The 22,668-nt window shown below is 48.0% G+C and overlaps 1 protein-coding gene across 6 annotated transcripts; it reads right to left on the bottom strand.

Moving 5' to 3' along the window:
- Positions 1 to 1,709: 1,709 nt before the first annotated feature.
- Positions 1,710 to 21,100, bottom strand: znf410 (zinc finger protein 410). 6 transcript variants are annotated; one of them, XM_033027618.1, is made up of 11 exons: positions 21,030 to 21,100; positions 18,809 to 18,908; positions 18,507 to 18,557; positions 16,462 to 16,597; positions 14,616 to 14,795; positions 12,847 to 13,012; positions 11,728 to 11,909; positions 8,420 to 8,509; positions 7,388 to 7,510; positions 3,086 to 3,229; positions 1,710 to 2,550 (listed from the first exon to the last, which is right to left on the bottom strand). In XM_033027618.1, the coding sequence occupies exons 2-11, from the start codon at positions 18,815 to 18,817 to the stop codon at positions 2,399 to 2,401; spliced, it is 1,233 nt and encodes a 410-aa protein (XP_032883509.1). In that variant the 5' UTR covers positions 18,818 to 18,908; positions 21,030 to 21,100; the 3' UTR covers positions 1,710 to 2,398. The 6 variants fall into 6 exon arrangements, with proteins under 6 accessions (XP_032883509.1, XP_032883512.1, XP_032883511.1 ...); XM_033027621.1 differs by lacking the exon at positions 21,030 to 21,100 and adding an exon at positions 20,996 to 21,023; XM_033027620.1 differs by lacking the exon at positions 21,030 to 21,100 and adding an exon at positions 19,888 to 20,121.
- Positions 21,101 to 22,668: the final 1,568 nt, after the last annotated feature.

Genomic DNA, 22,668 nt, shown 5'->3' with positions numbered 1-22,668 from the left:
ACTTTCTAAATAGTTCTGAGGAATAGGGTGGTAAATTCTGTTTACTGTTCATTTTAAATTATTGTTCCTGACCCCTGTACTAAATGGAGATGCAGCGCTAACTATAGAACACCCACGTTTATTTCCATTTAAGCTGTTCTGTTATCAGAAATAAGTATTTATTTAATACTTCTGTCCTATTATAATGTACTCAACAAGTGTGTTAAATAAAGTCTCTTTCAGGTTTCTTCCTGTTTTCCTTTGAAATTCCTATTTTTGCTTTAAAGGCAATCCATATCTGCTGTTGAGGATAAATCTATTGACTACAATGTAACTGTGATGCAATATCCAAAATATGCCCAGCTGGTTTCTTTACCTCGATTATAAAAGATTTGAGAATGATTTTTTAAAAAGAATTGCATGTTTATAAGCGAGTTCAGTATCCCGACTGCGCTTGCCCAGGTCATAGGTCAATCGCGATAAACACTCATCCGCAGCCAGGATCGAACCCGGGTCTCCGGCGCCGCAAGCACTGCCGAACATCCACTGGACCATCCCCGTCCCCTCCCGAGTGCCCTAACCCTGTCCGAGGGCGCCCAGAGACATCGGAAGTCACACGGGAGTGCCGGCGCAAGCTTACAGCCAGCGTGGAGAAGCAGCACTAACTCCAGCTCAACTCTGCCTGTCCCAGCTGGGTTAACCTACAGCCCTGGAGAGTCGAGGGTCAGACGGGAGAGTTGAGCTGCTTCTCTGCACTGGCTGTGGGCCTGGGGCGCCACTCCTGTCTGACCCTCGACAGTCCAGGGCTGTAGGTTAACCTGGCGGGACAGGCAGTTCCGTCCCTGTCCGGAGGCGGCCGGAGATGTCGGGCCGGGCTCGCTCGCTCGCTCGGGCGGGAGGGAGGGAGGGGGGGAGGGAGGGAGGGAGGGAGGGAGGGAGGGGGGAGGGGAGAGGAGGGGGGGAGGCGCTGGCTCCAGCGGGCCGGAGACCGTCGACTGAGCCTCTCCCCTTGTCCAGTGGCTGTCGGTTTGCCCCCTCGGTGGAGGGAATGAGTCATTACAAACAGTGAGTCAGTCAGAGCTGGGATAGGCAATCAGTTCCACTGGAGTTGCTTGTAGTCTTCCAGCATTAAAGGCCCTGCTGGTGGAGGGTGTTGTGACTCAGGAGAGGTTTGGGGGCGGCGGAGGGCGGGCGCTGGTCATTGGAGCCCCCCCCCGCCACCACACCTCACCTTCTGAGTCACAACACTTTGATGCTGGAGAATATCTCTGGAGAAGAGTCTCGACCCAAAACATCACCCATTCCCTTTCTCCGGGGATGCTGCCTATCCAGCTGAGTTGCTGCAGCGTTTTGTGTGTGTCCTCGGGGGGGGTCCAGTGGCAGTTCAGCAGCGCTTGCGGCTCCGGGGATCCAGGTTCGATCCTGGCTGCGGATGAGGCGCAGGTCTGTGCATGCAGCGGCACGGTTGCCGAGAGTGTTTATCGCGAGTGACCTTTGACAAGTCCCATGATTCCTTGCATTTTTCGGAATACCGAACTCGCTTATTCCTCCCAATGCTTTTTTTTTTCTCCTATTTAATTATGTCTCAACTACACAGAATAAGGCTGATTCTCATGCTGTTACAAGTGGTAATCTGTGGTGTGAAAGGTTAGGACTGTTTGCTGCACTTTCACTCTTGTGCAACTCTGGAGATCAGTCTCTCCAGAAGTTGTGAACGCAATTCACAGGACGATGGTAGAAACATATTTTATTTAATGTGAAGTATAACAAAATTCACGCAGCATTCACACCCGATTCGAGAAGGGCGCATGAAGAGATATTTGGAAGACTTTTTAGTAATCTAAACACAAACGCTTCGGCGAAATCAGTCACTGAACCCGCTGATTTATTCAGAAGCTAATGTCCACAGGCGATTCTGATAATCAGCAGTGTCGCCTTGCCAGGGGAATGAAACCACCCAGCGGAATAAGACTTGGGGGGCCACACAGGGCAGTTAATGGAGGCTAGAATACATGGAGAATTCTCCCAGCATCCACATCTACTGATCTGCAAGATCTGTTAGGCCTTTCACAATGCCAGTACTTGACGACATTCACTGCAGGGTTGCAAGTTAAATGGTTGTTTGCTAATAAATACCAGTCTACTTCTCTCTGGTGTTCCATGAAGTAGTCAAACTTTGATTAACTTCCCCCATGCAGGATGTCATTGGGATCTTGCATACATGGGTAAATGTGCAATGAAGGGCTAGAATGAGAAATGTACCCAGCATCATTGCTTTTGGATGTTGATTTCTTGCGTAACTACAGAGCAGACGTGTTAATAAAGTGGTGGGAGACGCAATCACAGCAGCAGCAATCTTGATCTCCATTCTGTGTTGTCCTTCAATCACAATGTAGGGCACATGGTCCAACAAGAGGATTTACAGCCATTCACTTAGTAACATGGTGACTACTTCCTCATAAGAATGTCCCACAGAAGCAATGGTGACAAGGTGGTGAGGCTGGGGCAGAACCATCACAGATGCTGTTGTTGTGGTGCCAGAAGCCAACAGTGAACTCTCGGGTAACACATCTAACAGAAAGAAGAGAGAAAATATTTGAATATATTCATTACCTCTCAAAAGGGTTAGATTACAAATGCAGCTTCAAGCAAACTCTTTCCCATAAGGGTAGGCATAAAGCAAAACATCAACAGCGGCGCAGCGGTAGAGTTGCTGCCTTACAGCGCTTGCTGCTCCGGAGACCCGGGTTTGGTCCCGACTACGGGTACAGTCTGTACGGAGTTTGTACGTTCTTCCCGTTACCTGCGTGGGTTTTCTCCGAGATCTTCGGTTTCATCCCACACTCCAAAGGCGTACAGGTATGTAGGTTAATTGGCTTGGTGTGTGTGTGTATGTGTAAATTGTCCCTAGTGCGTGTGTAGGGTAGTGTTAATGTGCGGGGATCGCTGGTCAGCGCGGACTCGGTGGGCCGAAGGGCCTGCTTCCGCGCTGTATCTCTAAACTGAACTAAACCTACAAATTCAGGGGAGCCCAAGGACAACCCTGAAAGAGGAGGCGAAACCAGCAACAAAAAGAACAACTTGCATGCATAACATTTACACCTACCCTCTTCTGCACCAAGTATATTGTGTGGCATCACCAAAGGCTGGGCTTCCAGGGTAGACAGTGACTGCACAGAAGCCGCCGTTACTGAACGTTCTGCGAGTACCTCTGACTGGCCTTCCACACTATCATCAGGCAGGGCAGTGGCTTTAGAAGGTACAATGATGAAAATTGTAAGGTTAACGTGCACAAAGAATATTGCATTAAACTTCATTCTCTCAGGAGGTATTGCTGGCACTGAATCAAAACCAATTCAGATAGCTCAGGGTGGTGTATTATTTGGGAGAGGCACCAACAGTTGATGTTGTCAAACACCTCGTGCCTTTGTCCTTCTCAGCCCTGGGACTCTCATCTTCTCAAAGATGCACCACGCCTATAACTTTGTCAAGGTTTTGCAATCCAGATCCTGGCAAACTTTTCAGTCTCAGTGTAAGAAAGAACTGCAGATGCTGATTTAAAAATGAAGGTAGACACAAAATGCTAGAGTAACTCAGCCGGTGAGGCAGCATCTCTGGAGAAAAGGAATGGGCGACATTTCGGATTTCCAGCATTTTGTGTCTACCCCCTATTCAGTCTATGTGGCTTACTGGTCATTTGTTGCACTAACTAGGTATCTCAGTGACTTTCAATACTTTAGCAATTGGACAAAATTCTGCTTCAGATTCAATTGATGTGTAAACAAAAAGAGCAGGACTGGGAAAAACCTGGATCATGCAGGGAAAACCTGTGCCTGAGTGGCAGTACATGTCCTCCTGTAGGAAGTCTAGAAATTTCCCCGTCCCCCCCCCCCCCCACCGTCCCCGTCCCCCCCGTCCCCCCCAAAGGAGGGTGGCAGCGATAAGACCAGTAATTGCACACAGGCAATTTTAACAACTTCATAAGTGATAGTAGAATTAGGCCATTCAGCCCATCAAGTCTACTCCGCCATTCAATCATGGCTGATCCATCTTCCTCCTAACCCCATTCTCCTGCCTTCTCCCCATAACCCCTGACACCTGTACTAATTAAAAATCTATCTATCTCTGCCTTAAAAATATCCACCGACATGGCCTCTGCAGCCTTCTGTTGCAAATAATTCCAGAGATTCACCAGATGGGATGGTTAAATGATTGGGGGAGGGTAATCTGGAGTAGGATTAATCTTCACTTGGCACAGCAGGGATTGCTCAGGATATGCGCACCAGTCAGCATGTATGATGTTGAGGGAGGCTCTGTCCAATTAATGGAATTGATATTTGAGCAGGAGACTAACTGCGATTGACAAAGTCTACATTGATTCAGTACTGCCTTTGGCGAGGTCCCACATATGAGTCTAGGCCAAAAGATAAGAGCCCAAGGGAATTGGAACAATTTGGCACATGATATCAACAATTGTCTTGATGGGAGGAGACGGAGGTGAATGGTCGAGGATTGTTTTTTTCGAATGGCCAGTGAAAACTTCAGGGATTGTTTAGTTAAGATCTGCTGGGTCCTATGCTGTCTCTTATATGCATCAATAATTTGGATATGATTGCAGATGATTAGTAAACTCACAGATGGCAAGATTGGTGGCATTGCAGGTAGTGTAGAGGGTTAAAGAACGATATGGAAGACAAGCAAAGAAGTGGCCGTTGGAATTTAATGCTTAGTGTGAGATTATGTTTTCTGGGAGGACGAATAAAGGTAATGAATGGCAAATCCTTGAAGGTACTGAGGAATAGGATGCTGGTGAACACATTCAAGAACCCCTGTAGGCAGTACAGCTAGATATAGTGTTGAAGGAGGCCTAGGATACTTGGATTCATTTGCCAGAACGGAGAGCGGGGAAGTCACAGTACAAATATATAAAACACGAGTTATACCATAACTGGAGTACTGCATACAGTTCAGCTCACCACGTTATAGAGAGGATATGATAGTACTGGAAAGGGTGCCAGAGGAGATTTGCCAGGGTGCTGCCTGGGACAGAATGTTTCAGTTATAAGGACAGGTTGGGTTTGTTTTCCTCAAATGTTTGAGTTATGAGCAGTTTCAGGAAAGGAACCTGGGGAGGATCTGTATATAAAGTTATGCTAAGAGTGAGAAACCATCTGTGCGGAGGTACCTACAATGAGACTGAACAAGAAGGGGCAGGAGATTTAAAAGGGAATTTGATGAAGATTTTTTTTCCAATCTGAATACAATGTCTGATGGGGTGGCGGATGAAAAGACTTTCACAACATTTAAGTGTTTTGATGAGCATTTGGAATCCCATGGCAAAGACGGCTATGAGCGGGGATCACAAAAATGTAATTAGGATCAACGTCCTTTAATAGCCAGCAGTGAGAAAGCGGGCCGGAGGACTTGTTTCAGGAAGTGGACACTCTTCAGTAAGTAATGCTCACCCTGGCACCAAGTCCTTTCCACCATCTACGACACTGGCAGCAGGAACACGAGCAGTCCACCAACATCCAACTCAAAGCAGCCCACTTGAATGGCATCCCACCCATTCATCTCCTTCGCCACAGCCACAACTTGTACAAATTTCATTGAGATACGTGTCATTAGTACATCTGAATCAAAGCTAAAGATGGGGTGATGATACTGGCGATAGATACAAAATGTTGGAGTAACTCAGCGGGTCAGAGTGCATCTCTGAAGAAATGGAATTAGGTGACGTTTCTGGTCTGATGAAGGGTCTCAACCTGAAACGTCACCTATTCCTTTACTCCAGAGATGCTGTATGACCCGGATTTTTGTGTCGGTCTTTGATTTAAACTAACACCTGCAGTTCCTTCCAACACGTGATAATATTGGCCCCAGCTAACATGGAGGGAATTTGAACCTGAACTTTGAACCTCCTGACACTGGAAATAAACAATGGCCATTCAGCCACTGGACAGGGAAATTCCCCGATCCTTTGAAGCTTCACATTCCCAGGGAATTTGGGAATGAAATAGAAACAGAGAAGGAATGGTTCAAATGCGATTACCTGTGGCAATAAGGTAAACGTTGTCACAGGTAAACACACTGGTGCCATCGTAAAACCCTTCATAATATTATTATCAGCCACCTCCATAGAGAGTCATATAATATAACCATATAACAATTACAGCACGGAAACAGGCCATCTCGACCCCTCTAGTCCGTGCCGAACACATAATCTCCCCTAGTCCCATATACCTGCGCTCAGACCATAACCCTCCATTCCTTTCCCATCCATATAACTATCCAATTTATTTTTAAATGATAAAAACGAACCTGCCTCCACCACCTTCACTGGAAGCTCATTCCACACAGCTACCACTCTCTGAGTAAAGAAGTTCCCCCTCATGTTACCCCTAAACTTCAGTCCCTTAATTCTCAAGTCATGTCCCCTTGTTTGAATCTTCCCTACTCTCAGTGGGAAAAGCTTTTCCACGTCAACTCTGTCTATCCCTCTCATCATTTTAAAAACCTCTATCAAGTCCCCCCTTAACCTTCTGCGCTCCAAAGAATAAAGCCCTAACTTGTTCAACCTTTCTCTGTAACTTAGTTGCTGAAACCCAAGTCCTCCTGCTTCCTAGACCAATGGGATGCCCTCTCATCTCTATTAGCTCTCATGTGGTAAGTGAAAGAAGGAAATTAGTTTATGTTCAGGAAACTTAATTCCCAGAACAGTGTGATTTAAGATGAATTGATCGATAATTGTTGGAGCAAAAATTGCTTGGTTCCCAATTAAGATGAAATTAAGGAAAAACGAGCAATGGAGGAGTCAGGAATTGTTAAAATTGATGTATAAAACACACTCCCAGGGAAGAGAAATTCTATTTCAATAGACAATAGGTGGAATAGGAGTAGGCCAGTCGGCCCTTCAAGCCAGCAGCGCCATTCAATATGATCATGGCTGATCATCCACAATCAGTACCCCATTCCTGCCTTCTCCCCATATCCCTTGACTCCGCTATCTTTAAGAACTCTATCTAACTCTCTCTAAAAAGCATCTAGAGAACTGGCCTCCATTGCCTTCTGAGGCAGAGAATTCCAGATTCACACTCTCTGGGTGAAAAAGTATTTCCTCATCTCTGTTCTAAATGACCTACCCCTTATTCTTAAAGTGTGGCCCCTGGTTCTGGATTTCCCCAACATCGGGAACATGTTTCCTGCCTCTAGCGTGTCCAAACCCTTAATAATCATATATGTTTCAATAAGATCGCCACTCATCCTTCTAAACTCCAGAGTGTACAAGCCCAGCCGCTTCATTTTCACCTAATATTCCAAGGCTAGATGATCGGAGATAGTTGGTCTGCTATGTGGAAACATTTCCCCCTCCCGTGTAACCCTCCACCCGCACCCTCGCGTCACACACCTGCGGCCTCATCTTGTTCACTGAAGGGCGTGGGGACATTGTGGTATTTCCGCATGTGGACATTTCTGCTGCCACTCTGGGAGAACGTCGTCCAGCAGATGCTACACTGGTAAGGCTTCTCACCTTTAATCCAAATAAACAAGAAATAATTAAAAAGGGGTTTTAACGGCTCCTTTGCGATCTTTCAGTGCGTTTTGATTTGTGTTGACAATTGCTGAGTCTGTTCTGCAGTGAGTGAAGCACCATATCACATCTGTTCAGAGATTGGCGAGAATATGGGCTCATAAATAGTTCAGGTGGAGTTGAGGCGAATGCTCTAGATGCACTCAACCTGTTCAGTGCCACCCTCGAGTATATTCGCATCATGGCAAACAGTGACATTTTTTTGGCAGTGAACAGGTTAAGGGGAGACTACTCAAACACAGTGTTTAGTATTTCACGTCTAGTTGAGCCTGAAGGCACCAAAGGCAGGAGGGAGTATTCCAGCATCAGGCAGACTGAGGGGGTTGATTGTGACCAGTGTATTTATGGAGTGGAAGCGAGTAGGAAGCCTTCTGTCTGCTTCAGTCTGATACAGTTGTCCTTGGCTGAGAGAGGATGGAATCAGTTTGTGGCAGGGTGACCTGAGTGGGTGAAACCAAGGACCGCAGATGCTGGTTCACAAAAAAAGACAAAAAGTACTGAAGTAACTTGGCAGCGTCTCTGAACATGGATGGGTGACGTTTCGGGTCAGGACCCCTCCTCAGACCCTGACTTCAAAGTTTGCAGAAGGGTCCCGACCCCGAAACGTCACCTAGCCATTTTCTCTTGAGGTGCTGAGTTAATCCAGCACTTTGTGTCGTTAACCTGATTGGGAGTTTGTACAGGAGGAACTGTAGCTGCCTGACAACTTCAGATGAAGTGGTCTCCAAGAGTTGGAAATGATCCAGCAATAAATGCCTTTTCCTGACAGTATCCTTCATAAATGCCACCGTGGATACAATGGATTTCCCTTCCCCTTCCAACCTGCCAGAACTACAGCAAGGTCCATACCCGAGTGCACGATCATGTGTTTGCGTAGACTGGAGTACTCCGTAAAACATCGCCCGCAGCTACTTGCTTCACAGACAAACGGTTTCTCCCCTGGCAAGAAGAAAAATATGTCATCAAATTAATGTAGGTTAAAAATATCTGTCACAAGTCTCCACAGGTGTTGGTGGAAGAAGAAAATCTATTATTCCACCTTAGATTTAAGAAGCCACACAAGCGACTGCTTCATCTCTTCCATTGTTCCTTAAGTGTGCAGTGATCCTACGTTTTTCTCAGAAACTCTCTCCATAGTGATAACCTGCAGACTTACCATTTGCTTACCAACTGGAGGGATCCTCATAGTCAGTCTCGCTGCAGGAGCTTGCTCGAGAATTGGTTTTGGCTAATGGTCAAAAGGTCCAAGTCTCAGTATGACAATTTAAGAAAGTGACTGGAAAAAGGCGCAGCGATAGTTACTGCTTTACAGCGCCAGAGATCCGGGTTCGATCCTGACTGAGGGGGCTGTCTGTACGGAGTTTGTACGTTATCCCCGTGACCTGTGTGGGTTTTCCCCGGATGCTCAGGTTTCCTCCCACACTCCAAAGACGTACAGGTTTGTAGGTTAATTGGTAAAGATAGCAAATTGTCCCTAGTCCATAAGATAGTGCTAGTATATAGGGACCATTTGTCGTCGAGGACCTGATGGACTGTATCTCTAAACTAAATTAAATCCAAGTCTCACCATGACAATTTAAGAAAATTAATTCAGCTGGAAATTAGGTTAGCATAAAATGATATTACCATGAGGACGGCACCGGGAGCCCGCGGGTCCCTGGAGGGAGACCGCTTTTCGGGGCTTCCGCAGCGGCGACTTCTCCCGCCCGAGTTGCGGGGTTGAAGAGCTCCTGGAGCAGGGCCTTACACCATCGCCCCGCGCGGCTTGGAATGGCGGCGGGACTCTGCGAGCGCGCGCCGGGGGCTCTAACACCAAGACCCGGTGTGCGACCTTGCATCACCCGGCGTGGCTTAATGGCCACGGGACAATCGCCATCGCCCGCCGGGGGCTTTGACTTTGACTTTGACTCTGACATTGGGGGGGAGAGTGCAGTGGAGAGAGAAGTTTTTTTGGCCTTCCATCACAGCAATGTGATGGATGTTTATGTAAATTATGTTGTGTCTTGGGTCTATTTGTTTGTAATGTATGGCTGCAGAAACGGCATTTCGTTTGGACCTCAAGGGGTCCAAATGACAATAAATTGAATTGAATTGAATTGAATTGAAAAAAATAAAAAAAATAAAAAATAATGACAAACTTGCACTAATATAATGCCTTTTCTCTAGTTCTTCACTACCCCACCATTGGGAACAGCCATTCTACGTCTATGTAGACAGACGTCTGCTTCGGTTACAATTTTGGCGATTTCAACGAGATCCCCTCTTGTTCTAATGAAATTTTCCGATGAATACAAACCAAAATTGTCTAATCCCTCTTCACACATCAGTCCTGCCATTCCAGAAACAGTCCGGTGAATCCTCATTCAACTTCAACCACAGCAAGCACACGCATCCTCACATAAAGAGAACAAAATGGTATACAATGCGCAAGGTGTTTGAAAACGTGAGAGGAATAGATTGGGTAAATGCATAGAGTTTCTTGCCCAGTAGGGGATTGAGGACCAGAGGACGACATAGCTCCCCTCTAGGGGAGGGGGGGGGTGTGCTCGAATTGGAACCCGAGGGGTCACTTTTTCTAAACAAAGAGTGGTGAGTGCATGGAATGAGCTGCCGGAGAAGGTAGTTGTGCTAGGTCCTATCACAATGTTTAAGAGACATTTAGGTACATGGATAGAAGAGGTTTAACCTGTTCAGTGCCACCCCCGAGTATACTCGGGACATGGCCAATAGTGAAAAATAAAAACTTGGCAGTGAACAAGGTTTAGAGGGATATGGGCCAAATGCAGGCAGATGTAGACGGGGCATGTTGGTCGGCGCGGGCAAGTTGGGCCAAAGGGTCTGTTTCAATACTTTATGACTCTATGACTGCATGACACTGTACAAATGCAGCAAGATTCAAGATTCAAGTGCAGTTCCTTGCCTCGAATCCTCTCGCTATGAAGGTTCCCACAGCAACTTATGCGACACCTCATCAAATTCCTTCTGGAAATTTACTGGTTTCCCTTTATCAATAACATTACTTCAGCAAATAACTCGACTTCCCCCCCCCCCCCAACCCCAAAACGAATAAAACACTTTCTTCAAACAGTGGAGGAAGAAGGCAGCACTGTCAATATCGTGCATATTGTATCAGGTATGTTATTTGTTGAATATTTACCCCAATACAGATTGATACTCTAATAACTTAAAGGTAAAAGTCAAAAGATATTTGGACAGGTACGTGGATCGGAATGGTACCATTCGGCACCGCCATTTCGTGAGGGATGGCCGATTTAACGGGGCTTTTTAACGTTTTAGAAAGTTCATCAAAATTTACTGACCTGCATTTCATTTAATATGTTTTCTATTCACACTACAGCATGCTCTTGAATTTATTTTGTCATATGTATTTAGCATTAGCACTGACATAAGACTGTGCTAATGTGCCATAGGGAAGGTACCCGACCCAACCCGAAATGTGCCGAAAAGTACCCGACCCAACCCGAACCCTAACCCTCCAAAACGGAGGCGCCCAAACGGAGGCGCCAAAAAGTACCCGACCCATGTGGATAGGAAAGGGATATGACCCAAAAGCGGGCAAGTAGGACTAGTAGAGATGGGCCATCTTGGTCAGCATGTGCAACTTGGGCCGAAGGGTTATGTTTCCATGCTCCAATGTACTCTTTACAATAACAGCATCGTATAAAGGAGTAATGGGTTCAGGAGCTCCGTAATTCGCAGAGCAAGTGAGCTCATGTGGGCAGAACACATTGCTCTCAAACAGATGCCACCTCGTACGGCACGGTGGCGCAGCGGTAGAGTTGCTGCCTTACAGCGTTGGAGACCCGGGTGCAATCCCGACTACGGGTGCCGCATGTACAGAGTTTCTACGTTCTCCTTGTGATCTGCGTGTGTGTTTTCTCCAATATCTTTGGTTTCCTCCCACCCCCCAAAGACGTACAGGTTTGTAGGTTAATTGGCTTGGTAAATGTAAAAATTAGCCCTGGTGTGTAGGATGGTGTTAATGTGCGGGGATCGCTGGTCGGCGCGGACCCGGTGGGCTGAAAGGCCTGTTTCCGCACTGTATCTTTAAACCAAACTAAACCTCAACACCTGGCCACCCACACAGCCCTGCCACAACCTTATAAAGTATAGAGCGTACTGACTGCGGCTGGTACCTGTGTGAATTCGCATGTGGTTCTTCAAGTTGCCGGCTGTTGTAAACTTCTTCCCACAGTCACCCTCAGGACAGGTGTAGGGTTTCTCTCCGTTATGAGTCCTCATGTGTACTTTTAATCTCTGGAGTACGTAGAAACTCTTCCCACACCCCTCCTTTGGACAGCTGAACGAACGGTCATTCCTGCAGAGAGACGGGAGTTCGTGCAATGAAGGAAAATAATCCTGCACAGCCAGGAATGGGCAATGACTTTGTCCAGTCCAAAGCTCAACATTAAGATGTTCCAATTGGGGGTTTAACCTCTAACAATGAGAATGGGAAAAGATTGAGGTGGCACACCGGTAGAGTTGCTGCGTCACAGTGCCAGAGACCCGGGTTAGATCCTGACTGTGGGTGCTGCCTTTACGGAGTTTGTACGTTCTCCCCCGTGACCACGTAGGTTTTCCCCAGGTGCTCCAGTTTCCTCCACTTCAGTAAAGCGGCCGATTCGGAACTCCAAGCCGCTGAGAATGTCCTTCCGTTCCGACCTACGGAGATTTTCGATCATCCCGGCAAGAGGGCCTGAACATCGGGCCGCCGCGGCGGCGACTGCGGAGTGCTCGAGGCCCCGACCATGGGTGAACATAGAGGAAGGAAGATGACTGAACGTTATTGCCTTCCCTCACAGTGGGAAACGTTGATTCCATTGTGTGGGGATGTTCATGTTCATGTTACATTCTATCGTGTGTTGCGTTCTTTTTATTCGTATGGCTGTATGGTGACCCCAAATTTCACTGTACCAATTGGTACAGTGACACTAAATGTAAACTTGAAAGATTGTACATTGTCCCTAGTATGAAGGTTAGTGTTAGTGTACGGGGATCGCTAGTCCGCGCGGACTCGGTGGGCTGAAGAGCCACGCTGTTTCCGTGGTGTATCTCTAAGCCAAACTTAAAGTACGATGCAGCTCAAACAGGGGGAAGCACCCACAGGGTTCCCCAGACGTGTACATAGAAAAGGTTTAGGTCTTCCACTGAGCTCCTGAGAAAAGACACCACGTGCTACAAAAAAAGAAAAAGATTCCATGCAAATCAGTGAATTTTGTCCACAGTCTTAATCGAAAAAACACATGGAAACTCACTTGTGCGTCTTCAGGTGGTATTTCAGATGAGCGTGCCAGAGGAAGGTCCTGCTGCAGCCTTCGTACGAGCACTTGAGAGTTTTCTCGCCCTGAGGATTGTTGCGTGGCACCTCGGGCGACCCGCCTTCCGTACAGCTGGACGCACTGCAGGTTTCATCAGCATCTCCTGGGGAAGGAGCATTGCACATTGCAACAATGGCCTCAGGTATCTGTGAGCGGCCTGGAGGGGGAGGGAGAAGGGAAGCTTCCTCCGGCCATGAGAACCATAACAGGAACATGTTCTTATCTCTAAACTAAAATAAATATTACAAGACTGTCCAGCTAGTTTCAGGCTAGGTTAAAATTGTTGAGGCACAGCGCGGAAACAGGACCTTCAGCCCACCGAGTCCATGCAAACCAGCAATCACCCCGTACTCTAGCACTATCCTACACACTAGGGACAATTTAACCAAAGCCAATTAACTTACAAACCTGTACATCTTTAGAGTGTGGGAGGAAACCGGAGCACCCGGAGAAAACTCATGAGGTCACAGGGAGAACATATAAACTGTGTAAAGATAGCACCCATAGTCAGGATCGAACCCGGGTCTCTGGCGCTGTAAGGCAGCAACTCTACCGCTGCGCCATGTTAAGGTCGAAGGCTGTCCCAAATACAACCAAGGTCTGTACTTCCCTCTCAGTACTAAGGCTTTGGGGTCTCTCTAAGCACCAAACAGCAGGATAGGAATTTGATTCTGTAGAAACAAGGAACTGCAGATGCTGGTTTACAAAGAAAAAACTTAGTAGGTCGTGTAGCATCTCTGGAGAACATGGATCGATGATGTTTTGGGTCAGGACCCACCTGTAGGGTTCTGACCCGCTGAGTTACTCCAGCACTGTGTCTTTTTTTTTAGGAATTTGATTCTCTCCTTTAAATTTGAACAGAAGTGGACGGGAAATCCAAATGCACTCGCTTGCTGCCAATAGAATATTCAGGTCACCGAGAACAATGGGCAAGGTTGGGCATGGTGTGGCATTGGCATAATGGAGGGAACGGACACAGGAGGGTGGAATCTAAGTGGCAGGAGGAAGCAACTGGTGACAGGGGATGATGTGAGGAATAAAATGGAAACGTCCTCAATCAGAAACACTAATTGGTCTTTGCAGATGCTGCCTGATGTTTTCGTAAGTTCTAGGAGCAGAATAGAGCCATTCTGCCCATCAATTCCACTCCGCCATTCAATCATGGCTGATCTATCTTTCCCTCTTAACCCCATTCTCCTGCCTTCTCCCCATAACCCCTGACACCCGTACTAATCAATAATCGATCAATCTCCACCTTAAAAATATCCATTGACTTGGCCTCCACAGCCGTCTGTTGCAATGAATTCCACAGATTCACCACCCTCTGACTAAAGAAATTCCTTCTCATCTCCTTTCTAAAGGTACATCCCCTTTTATTCTGAGGCTGTGACCTCTAGTCCTAGACTCTCCCGCTAGTGGAAACATCCTCTCCACGTTCACTCTATCCAGGGCCTTCAGTATTCGCTAAGGTTTCCTGGCATTTCATGTTTTCACATTAGAGAGCAACTAACTGGAACAGCTGCAATGGAAGCAGTGCAAATCTTGTGTACTCAGAACAGCAAGGTTGCAGAAATTCCACATTGCTCATTGCAAGGTTTAATTCTGGGTGAATAAATGGGTCGGGTAGCAGGAGGTTGGGATGCAATAACTCATACAGTACAGGAATGGGGGCCCTCCGGCCCACAAATCATCAACACCACTGGCACCTTTTGAATCCTTGGCCAGCTGTGCCCTGGTCGCTGCTACGAGGCTGTCGTGCGCCAGCTCCTGAACGCGGAGGTACCACGGTGCGCTTCCATCGGCGTTCTCTCCAGAGGCTGGCCTCTTGCTGGCGTCTGGCACCTCAACTTGTGTCGGCACAGAGAGAGCAGAAGCCGAGGGGTCCTCTGAAACACAAGAAAGAACGTTGTTGACATAGCGCCTGCCACATCCTTTTCAGATATCCCAAACCATTTGAAAGATAATGAACTGCATTTTAAGGCAAATTTTAAGACTTTCGAGAATCCAACCCTTCGGCCCACCAAGTCCGTGAGGACCAGCGATCACCCCACACACTAGCACTATCCAACACACTAGGGACCATTTACAATTTTATCAAAGCCAATTAGCCTACAGACCTGCGCGTCTTTGTAATGTGGGAGGAAACCGGAGCTGCCGGAGAAGCCCATGTGGTCATAGGGAGAACGTGCAAACTCCGTACAGACAGTACCCGTAGTCAGGGTCGAATCCGCATCTCTGGCGCTGCAAGGCAGCAACTCTACCGCTGCGCCACTGTGCCACCCTAGTGGGTTGCAAGATAGGAGATACGGCAAATTTGCACAACACAAGCTCCCACGCGCACAATAACATTTTATGAAGACGTTTTTTGAAAAATATATATATTAGGCAAGCCGCAGAGTAACTCTCAGCTTCTTCAATATTGAGCCATAGGATATTTTATATCCACCCAAGTGGGAAGACTAACATCTCATTTGAAGGATTGCACAGTTACACAGCAACACTCTCTCTCAATAGACAATAGGTGCAGGAGTAGGCCATTTGGCCCTTCGAGCCAGCACCACCATTCAATGTGATCATGGCTGATCATCTCCAACCAGTGCCCAGTTCCTGCCTTCTCCCCATATCCCCTGACTCTGCTATCTTTACACTACTGGTGTATCTGTCCAGACTTACTTCATTCTCTATAGAGTGGGAATAGAACGCATGTGCGGAAATCCTGGAGGGGACGGGAGCCACGCCCCCTCCATGCTTTGAGAGGTGGGGGACAATCCCCCCCATGTTTTATAATCCGGACTTTATCAGACACTTTCTAAGGGCTGAATAGGGCTTAAAATCAAACTGCTGCATCGAGGCCATCGAGGCTCCCGATGTTGAAGCCCCCGCCGGTCGATGAAAGACCCCGTGAACGGGCCGATTTAAGCCCCACGATTCGGGGCGGACCTAGCTGCTGTTGCTGGAGTTCAGAGTCGGTCACCAACCAGGTCAGCTTCCGATGTTACCGTCCACAGGGCCAATGGCCGAAGCCTCGCGGGTGTGCGCATGCGCGTGTGTGTCCGCGCATGCGACCGCCAAGAAATTGTGTCCCTCCCCCCCATGTTTTGATAGCGATTTCCGTGCCTGATTGAATGCACAATTTAAAAAGGTCAACCCATTACCTGGTTGACAGTGGGGGAGGCCCAGGACAGAAAGGTCAGGATGGGAATGAGAAGGTGAGTTAAAATGTTTGGCAACTGGGAGATCGCGTGGCGAAGGCGGACTGAGCGTCGTCGCCCAGTCTACGTTTGGTCTGGCCGATATGTAGGAGTCCACACCATGAACACTGGATACAGGAGATGAGGTTGGAGAAGGTGCAAGTGCACGGAATAGTCACCTTGTTATATTTATGTCATGCAAAGCCAGTGTCCACATTAAGTGGCAAGACAATGTTAATTGAGATTAGTGACAATGTGAACACAGAGCAGCTTATTCCTGTGAAGTGCTGTGCGTTGTGTTACAGACACACAACCCAGCACATTGCAGAGCCTCTCCAACCCTCACCGCTATTCTACTTACCAGAGGGCACGGTTTGGTTGGGTAACACACTCTTACTGGCTTTAGTTGGAAATAGGCATTGCACTGCACCTTGTTCTGATTCTTCAAAACCTTCTCCCAGGGGTATAAATGTATTCTGGACAAACTGCACCAGCAACTGTAAACAGAACAGATCGGGACATCAGCTACAAGGCCCAAATTGTCACACTTCAGTAGCAGTCTCGCATAGTAAAGTGTTAAAAATTAAGACAACTGCGATGGGCCAAAGAGCACCTTTGTGCTGAAGTATTTAACATCAAATTCTACAGTAGCAAAACCTGAGAGATCACATACAGTAATAGTTGTACGGAGGAAGGATAGTTCTGCAAAGAAATTAGTCATAGTAATGTTTGGACTTATTTATCATCGCCCGCCGGGGGCTTTGACTCTGACATCGGGAGGAGAATGAGGAGTGCAGGGGAGAGATAAGACTTTGCCTTCCATCACAGTGAGGAGGAGATTCACTGTGATGGATGTTTGTGTAAATTGTGTTGTGTCTTGGTTCTTTTCCTTGTGTGTATGACTGCAGAAACCAAATTTCGTTTGAACCTCAATGAGGTTCAAATCACAACAAATAAATTGTATTGTATTGACAAGCAAGGATAGGAAAGGTTGAGAGGGATAAACCTCAAAGGCGAGCTTAGAAGGGCATCTTGGTGGGCATGGGCGAGTTAGGCCAAAGGGTCTTGTTTCACATTGTATGACTGTGAGTCTAAGACAAAGTACAATTTTATTTCAAACACAGATCATGGGATTAAGTATTATCCCAAACATCTGAGCAGATCATTTGCTCCACAGCAGTCTGTGTATTTGAATGAAATTTTAAGTGAAAGACTGCAACCATTTGACGAAAAGGAGAGTAAGTCGCCGAAGTCTTGCACGATATCATCATTTAAATCTGCATCACTAACAGATTCACAGCCTCGACCCGAAACGTCACCTATTCCTTCGCTCCATAGATGCTGCCTCGCCCGCTGAGTTTCTCCAGCATTTTTGTGTACAACAAATTTTGTTGTTCTGTTTTCAGTGCATATGAGATTAAAACACTCTTGACTCGATTCATTTCACTTTCTGGAACCTCAATGTGTACGACAATTTATACCCAGCATTTACTCCTAAGGCGTGATATTCAACAGGTTTTCAGATTTGGACAAAATACTTTTTCCCCTATCAGAACTTAAGAAACAGGAGCAGGATTAGCCACACGGTCCTTGGCTTTGCACCTGCTCCACCATTCATCAAGATCATGGCAGGTCTCTCATCTCAGTACCATTCCCAACACTATCACTATATCTCCTGGTCCTCCAGATCCCTAGAAGAACTCCCTTGCTCCTCCAACAGCGCCACGATCGTTTGCATCCTCCCAGGGGACTTACAAAGTCTGTTTAACCAGTCTCCATTACACAAAAGACTCAAATATGGGAATTAGTAAGTAAGTTTATTGGCCAAGTATTCACATACAAGGAATAAGCATGTCAAGTGTCATTCTCGTGATGTTTCATGAAGCAATCCAAGAGGAAACGTGGCCCTTCGGCCACAATGTCTATGTTGAACATGGTACCAAATTAAACTAATCCCTTCTGCCTAAACTAATCCCTTCTGCCTACCATATCCCTCCTTTCCAGGTATAATGATGTGCTTATCCACATACCTCATCTGCATCCATCTCCATACCTGGCACCATAGTCCAGACACAAACCATTCCCCTTGTAAACAAAGGTACACAAAATTGCTGGGGAAACTCAGCGGGTGCAGCAGCATCTATGGAGCGAAGGAAATAGGCGACGTTTCGGGCCGAAACCCTTCTTCAGACCTGAAGAAGGGTTTCGGCCCGAAACGTCGCCTATTTCCTTCGCTCCATAGATGCTGCTGCACCCGCTGAGTTTCCCCAGCAATTTTGTGTACCTTCGATATTCCAGCATCTGCAGTTCCCTTTTGAACCCCTTGTAAACAAAGTTGCTCCACCCATCTCCGGTGCAACAAATGCAACCACGAATTAACAAATTATAAAAGGTGTTCCAACTCACCTCGGGTTTGGGTTCTAGTTCATCAGACAACATAGATTCAGCCTCTGACTTCTGGAAGGAAAAGCCCAAATAGGTTACAGTGATCGATTGCCGAGATGTGCAGAGCAGACACCTTAGATATATTAGTGTCTGTGAAAGCCTTTCCAATGAGTCCCTCACCCAGTCTCCTGACACACAGCAGAGAAAGTTTGCTCTTACAAATATTTATGCCGCAGCATTAAATTAACATGTAGCAAAGTTTGGTGTCAACTCAAATTCACTTTTTTTTTGGTTCGAACAATCTTACGCAAAGCAGCTCTTACCTCTATCATATGAGAAGTTGTAAACTTTGAAGAAGCTAGCTTTCCTTAAAATTCTTGATTTAAAACTCTTGGTTCAAGATTTATTTCGCGAATGTGCTCACTGAAAATGAAGAAAATCAACTGGTGAACTCCAATCCTCACTGTAAGCAATGCAATGTAAATCAGCTCTTTCGTTACACTGATACACTTCTTATCGTTAAGCCTATTCCCTCTAGTCAGTCATATGGTGTGGACACAGGCCCTTCAGCCCAACCAGCCCACACCGACCAACATGTCCCATCTACACTAGTCCCACCTACCTGTGTTTGGCCCATAGGCTTCCAAACCTATCCATATACCTCTAAAACCTCTTAAAAGTTGCAATAGTACCTGCCTCAAGTACTTCCTCCGGCAGCTCGTTCCATAAACCCACCACCCTTTTGTGTAAAAAAGTTACCCCTCAGGTTCCTATTAAATCTTTCCCCACTCACTTTAAACCTATGTCCTCTGGGTCTCGATTCCCCTACTCTGGGCAAGAGACTCTGTGCGTTTACCCGATCTATTCCTCTAATGATTTGATACACCTCTACAAGATACCTCCTCATCCTCCTGCGCCCTAAGGAATAAAGTCCTAGCCTACTCAACCCTCTCCCTATGACTCATCATAGCCCTAGTTTTCCTCGACCCTGGGGGGAAAAAGACTGAGCATTCATTTTCTCCATACCCCTCATGAACTTATACACCTCAATAAGGTCTAAGCCTCAACTTCCTAAAGAAAAAAAAAATCACAGCCTATCCAACCACTGCCTATTACTCAAGCCAGTAATATCCTGGTGAATCTCTTTGTTCACCTTCAAAACATTGCCGTGGGATCTCTGGTCTCAACCCACCCAACTTGCCCACACCAACCAACTTGTCTCATCTACACTCGTCCCCCACTTGCCTGTGTTTGGCCCATGTCCCTCTAAACCTGTCCTATCCATGTAGGACATGTATCCATGGTGAAGACAGGAGATCCCTGGCACCCACCCACCCAACTCAAGGTTAGGACGGGACCTCAGTGGTCAGGAGACACCTCCCACACAATGTGGCACACCAACCCCATCAGCTCCACACAGGCCGATTGTCGGACTTGGCATTAAAGGTGAGAGGTGAGAGAGTGGTGGGCAAGGGGAAAGAAGCCCCTAGCATCACACAGCAGCTCCCATCGAGGTGCCGTGGTTCCTGTAACAACAATGAACCTCACTGTGTTGGAGGCAAGGATTAGAGGAGTCATGACTCACGCCCTCACCCTCCCATGGCACTGGGTCAGACTCTGATCCTACCCTCACCTCCCTCCCCCCTCTCACCCACACTCCCTTGCTCCAACCCCCCACCCTTCCCCTCCACCCACCCTCCCTTGCTACATCCCCTCACCCATCTCACCTCCTTCCCCTCACCCTCCCTTGCTCTGACCCCTGCTCCCTTCCCACCCCTCACCCTCCCTCCCTTTCTCCTCTCCCCATCCCTCTCTCCCCCTTCCCTCTCCTCTCCCCATCCCTCTCTCCCCCATCCCCCTCTCCCCATCCCTCTCTCCCCCTTTCTCTCTCTCCCCTTCCCCCTCTCCCCATCCCCCTCTTCCCATCCCTCTCCCCATCCCCCTCTCCCCCCTTCTCTCTCTCCCCATCCCTCTCTCCCCATCCCCCTCTCTCCCCTTCCCCATCTCCCCTTCCCTCTCTCCCCCTTCCCCCTCTCCCCATCCCCCTCTCTCCCCCATCCCCCTCTCTCCCTCCCCCCTCTCTCTCTCCTCCTCCTCTCTCCCTTTCCCCATCCCCCTCTTCCCCTTCCCCCCTCGCCCCATCCCTCTCTCCCCTTCCCCCCTCCCTTCCCCCTCTAACCCCCTTCTCTCTCCCCCCCCTCCCCCGCTCCCCATCCGCTCTCGCCTCATCCCGCCTCCCATCCCTCTCTCCCCCGTCCCTCTCGCCCCTTCCCCGCATCCCCCTGTCTCGCTCTCTGGCTCAGTCCCATCCTCCTCTCTCTTCCCATCCTCTCCCCCTCACCTCTCCATCCCTTCTCTCCCCCCCTTCTCTCCTCTCCCCATCCCTCGCCTCCCCTTCCCCCTCTCCCCCTAGCCCCGTCTCCCCTTCCCCTCTTCCCCCCTTCTCTCTCTCCCCATCCCCCTCTCTCCCCATCCCCCTCTCTCCCCTTCCCCCTCTCCCTCCACTCAACTCCCTCCGGCGCAGCCGACCAGGCCCCGACCTACCGCGCCCGCTGCTCGTCCCCGCGGCCGGTCCTCGGTCACGAGCGCGAGCGCGCGCCCCCCAACCCGCCCCCGCGCTCCTCGTGCCCGCGCCGCGGCCGCGCGCTCTCCAGGCTGCGCCTCGGCTCACTCTCCCCTCTACTCTCCCCTCTCTTCTCTTCTCACGCGTTTTCCTTGCTCAGGCACTTGCTCCCAGCCCAGCCCAACCCAGCCCAGCCCAGCCTTGCTCTCAGCTACTGCAGCAGCTGCTTTACCACAAACAACACACACACGCTTGGACCCCTGGTGGGTTTAGAGGGGTTTGGCAAAAAAATGTTTAAACACTGTAGGAAGTGAACTGCAGATGCTGAATTATGCCGAAGATAGACACACACACACACAAAGTGCTCGAGTAACTTCAGCGGGTCAGGCAGCGTCTCTGGAGAAAGACTAATCGCTGGAGTAACTCAGTGGGTCAGGCAGCATCTCTGGAGAGAAGGAACAGGTGACATTTCGGGCACTCGCATCTCTGGAGAACATGGATAGGCGATGTTCCCAGTCGGGACACGACCTCAAACCGCTAGGAGAACCTCGGAAGAACCGCTAGGTGATGCTAAATAATACACAAAAAATGCTATCGCGAAAGAAGTAGTGTTTCAGTGGTAAGATTGAGTTAGAGCTGAATTTGGCTGCACAGTCATGGGTACAGTAAGGGACTGAGAAAGCATCCTTGTGGGGCATCGGTGTTGAGAATTATTGAGGCTGCCTTGTCACTTTGAATGAATGAATGAATAAGTTTATTGGCCAAGTATTCACATACAAGGAATTTGCCTTGGTGCTCCGCCCGCAAGTGACAACATGACATACAGTGACAGCAATGACACATAAAACATAAAACATTAATAATAAAACATTATTCATTAAACATGTGAATTAAGTAAAATACCAGAGCAAAAGGAGGCTACCGATTTTTGGTTATTGAGTAGAGCTGTTTTTATGTCTGGCTGTGGCAGCTTTGACAGTCCAGAGTCGCCTTCCAGAGGGAAGTGATTCAAAGAGTTTGTGGCCAGGGTGAGAGGGGTCAGAGATGATCTTACCCGCTCGCTTCCTGGTCCTTGCAGTGTACAGTTCATCAATGGACGGAATGATTCGCTGCAGCCTCCGGACCTCGTGCTTGGTGGCTGAGCCAAACCAGGCCATGATGGAGAAGGTGAGGACAGACTCTATGATGGCAGTATAAAACTGGACCATCATTGCCTGTGGCAGATTGTGTTTCCTCAGCTGCCGCAGGAAGTACATCCTTGTTGATTGTGGAGTCGGCCTCACTTTGTCAGCGCCCTTTGTCAGCAGGTATGCAAAACAAAGAATTTCACTGTGATGTCACATATAAAAATAGGTGCAGGACTAGGCCATTTGGCCCTTCGTGCCAGCACCGCCATTCAATATGATCATGGCTGATCATCTAAAATCAGTAGCCCGTTCCTGCTTTTCCCCCGTATCCCTTGATTCCTTTAGCCCCAAAGCTAAATCTAACTCTCTTGAAAACATCCAGTGAATTGGCCTCCACTCCCTCTGTGGCAGAGAACTCCACAGATTCACAACTCTCTGGGTGAAAAAGTTTTTCCTCATCTCAGTCCAAAATGGCCGACCCCTGGTTCTGGAC

The sequence above is a fragment of the Amblyraja radiata genome, chromosome 9 (assembly GCF_010909765.2).
Source record: "Amblyraja radiata isolate CabotCenter1 chromosome 9, sAmbRad1.1.pri, whole genome shotgun sequence".
NCBI lineage: Eukaryota > Metazoa > Chordata > Chondrichthyes > Rajiformes > Rajidae > Amblyraja > Amblyraja radiata.
The sequence above is the reverse complement of the archived record's forward strand: the minus strand, read 5'-3'. Positions and strand labels throughout refer to the sequence as shown.

Coding starts and splice junctions, on each gene's coding strand:
- znf410 (XM_033027618.1), bottom strand. Junction 16,598..18,506: donor AACTAGAACCCAAACCCGAG/GTGAGTTGGAAC, acceptor TTCTGTTTACAG/TTGCTGGTGCAGTTTGTCCA. Junction 3,230..7,387: donor TGAACAAGATGAGGCCGCAG/GTGTGTGACGCG, acceptor TACCTTCTAAAG/CCACTGCCCTGCCTGATGAT.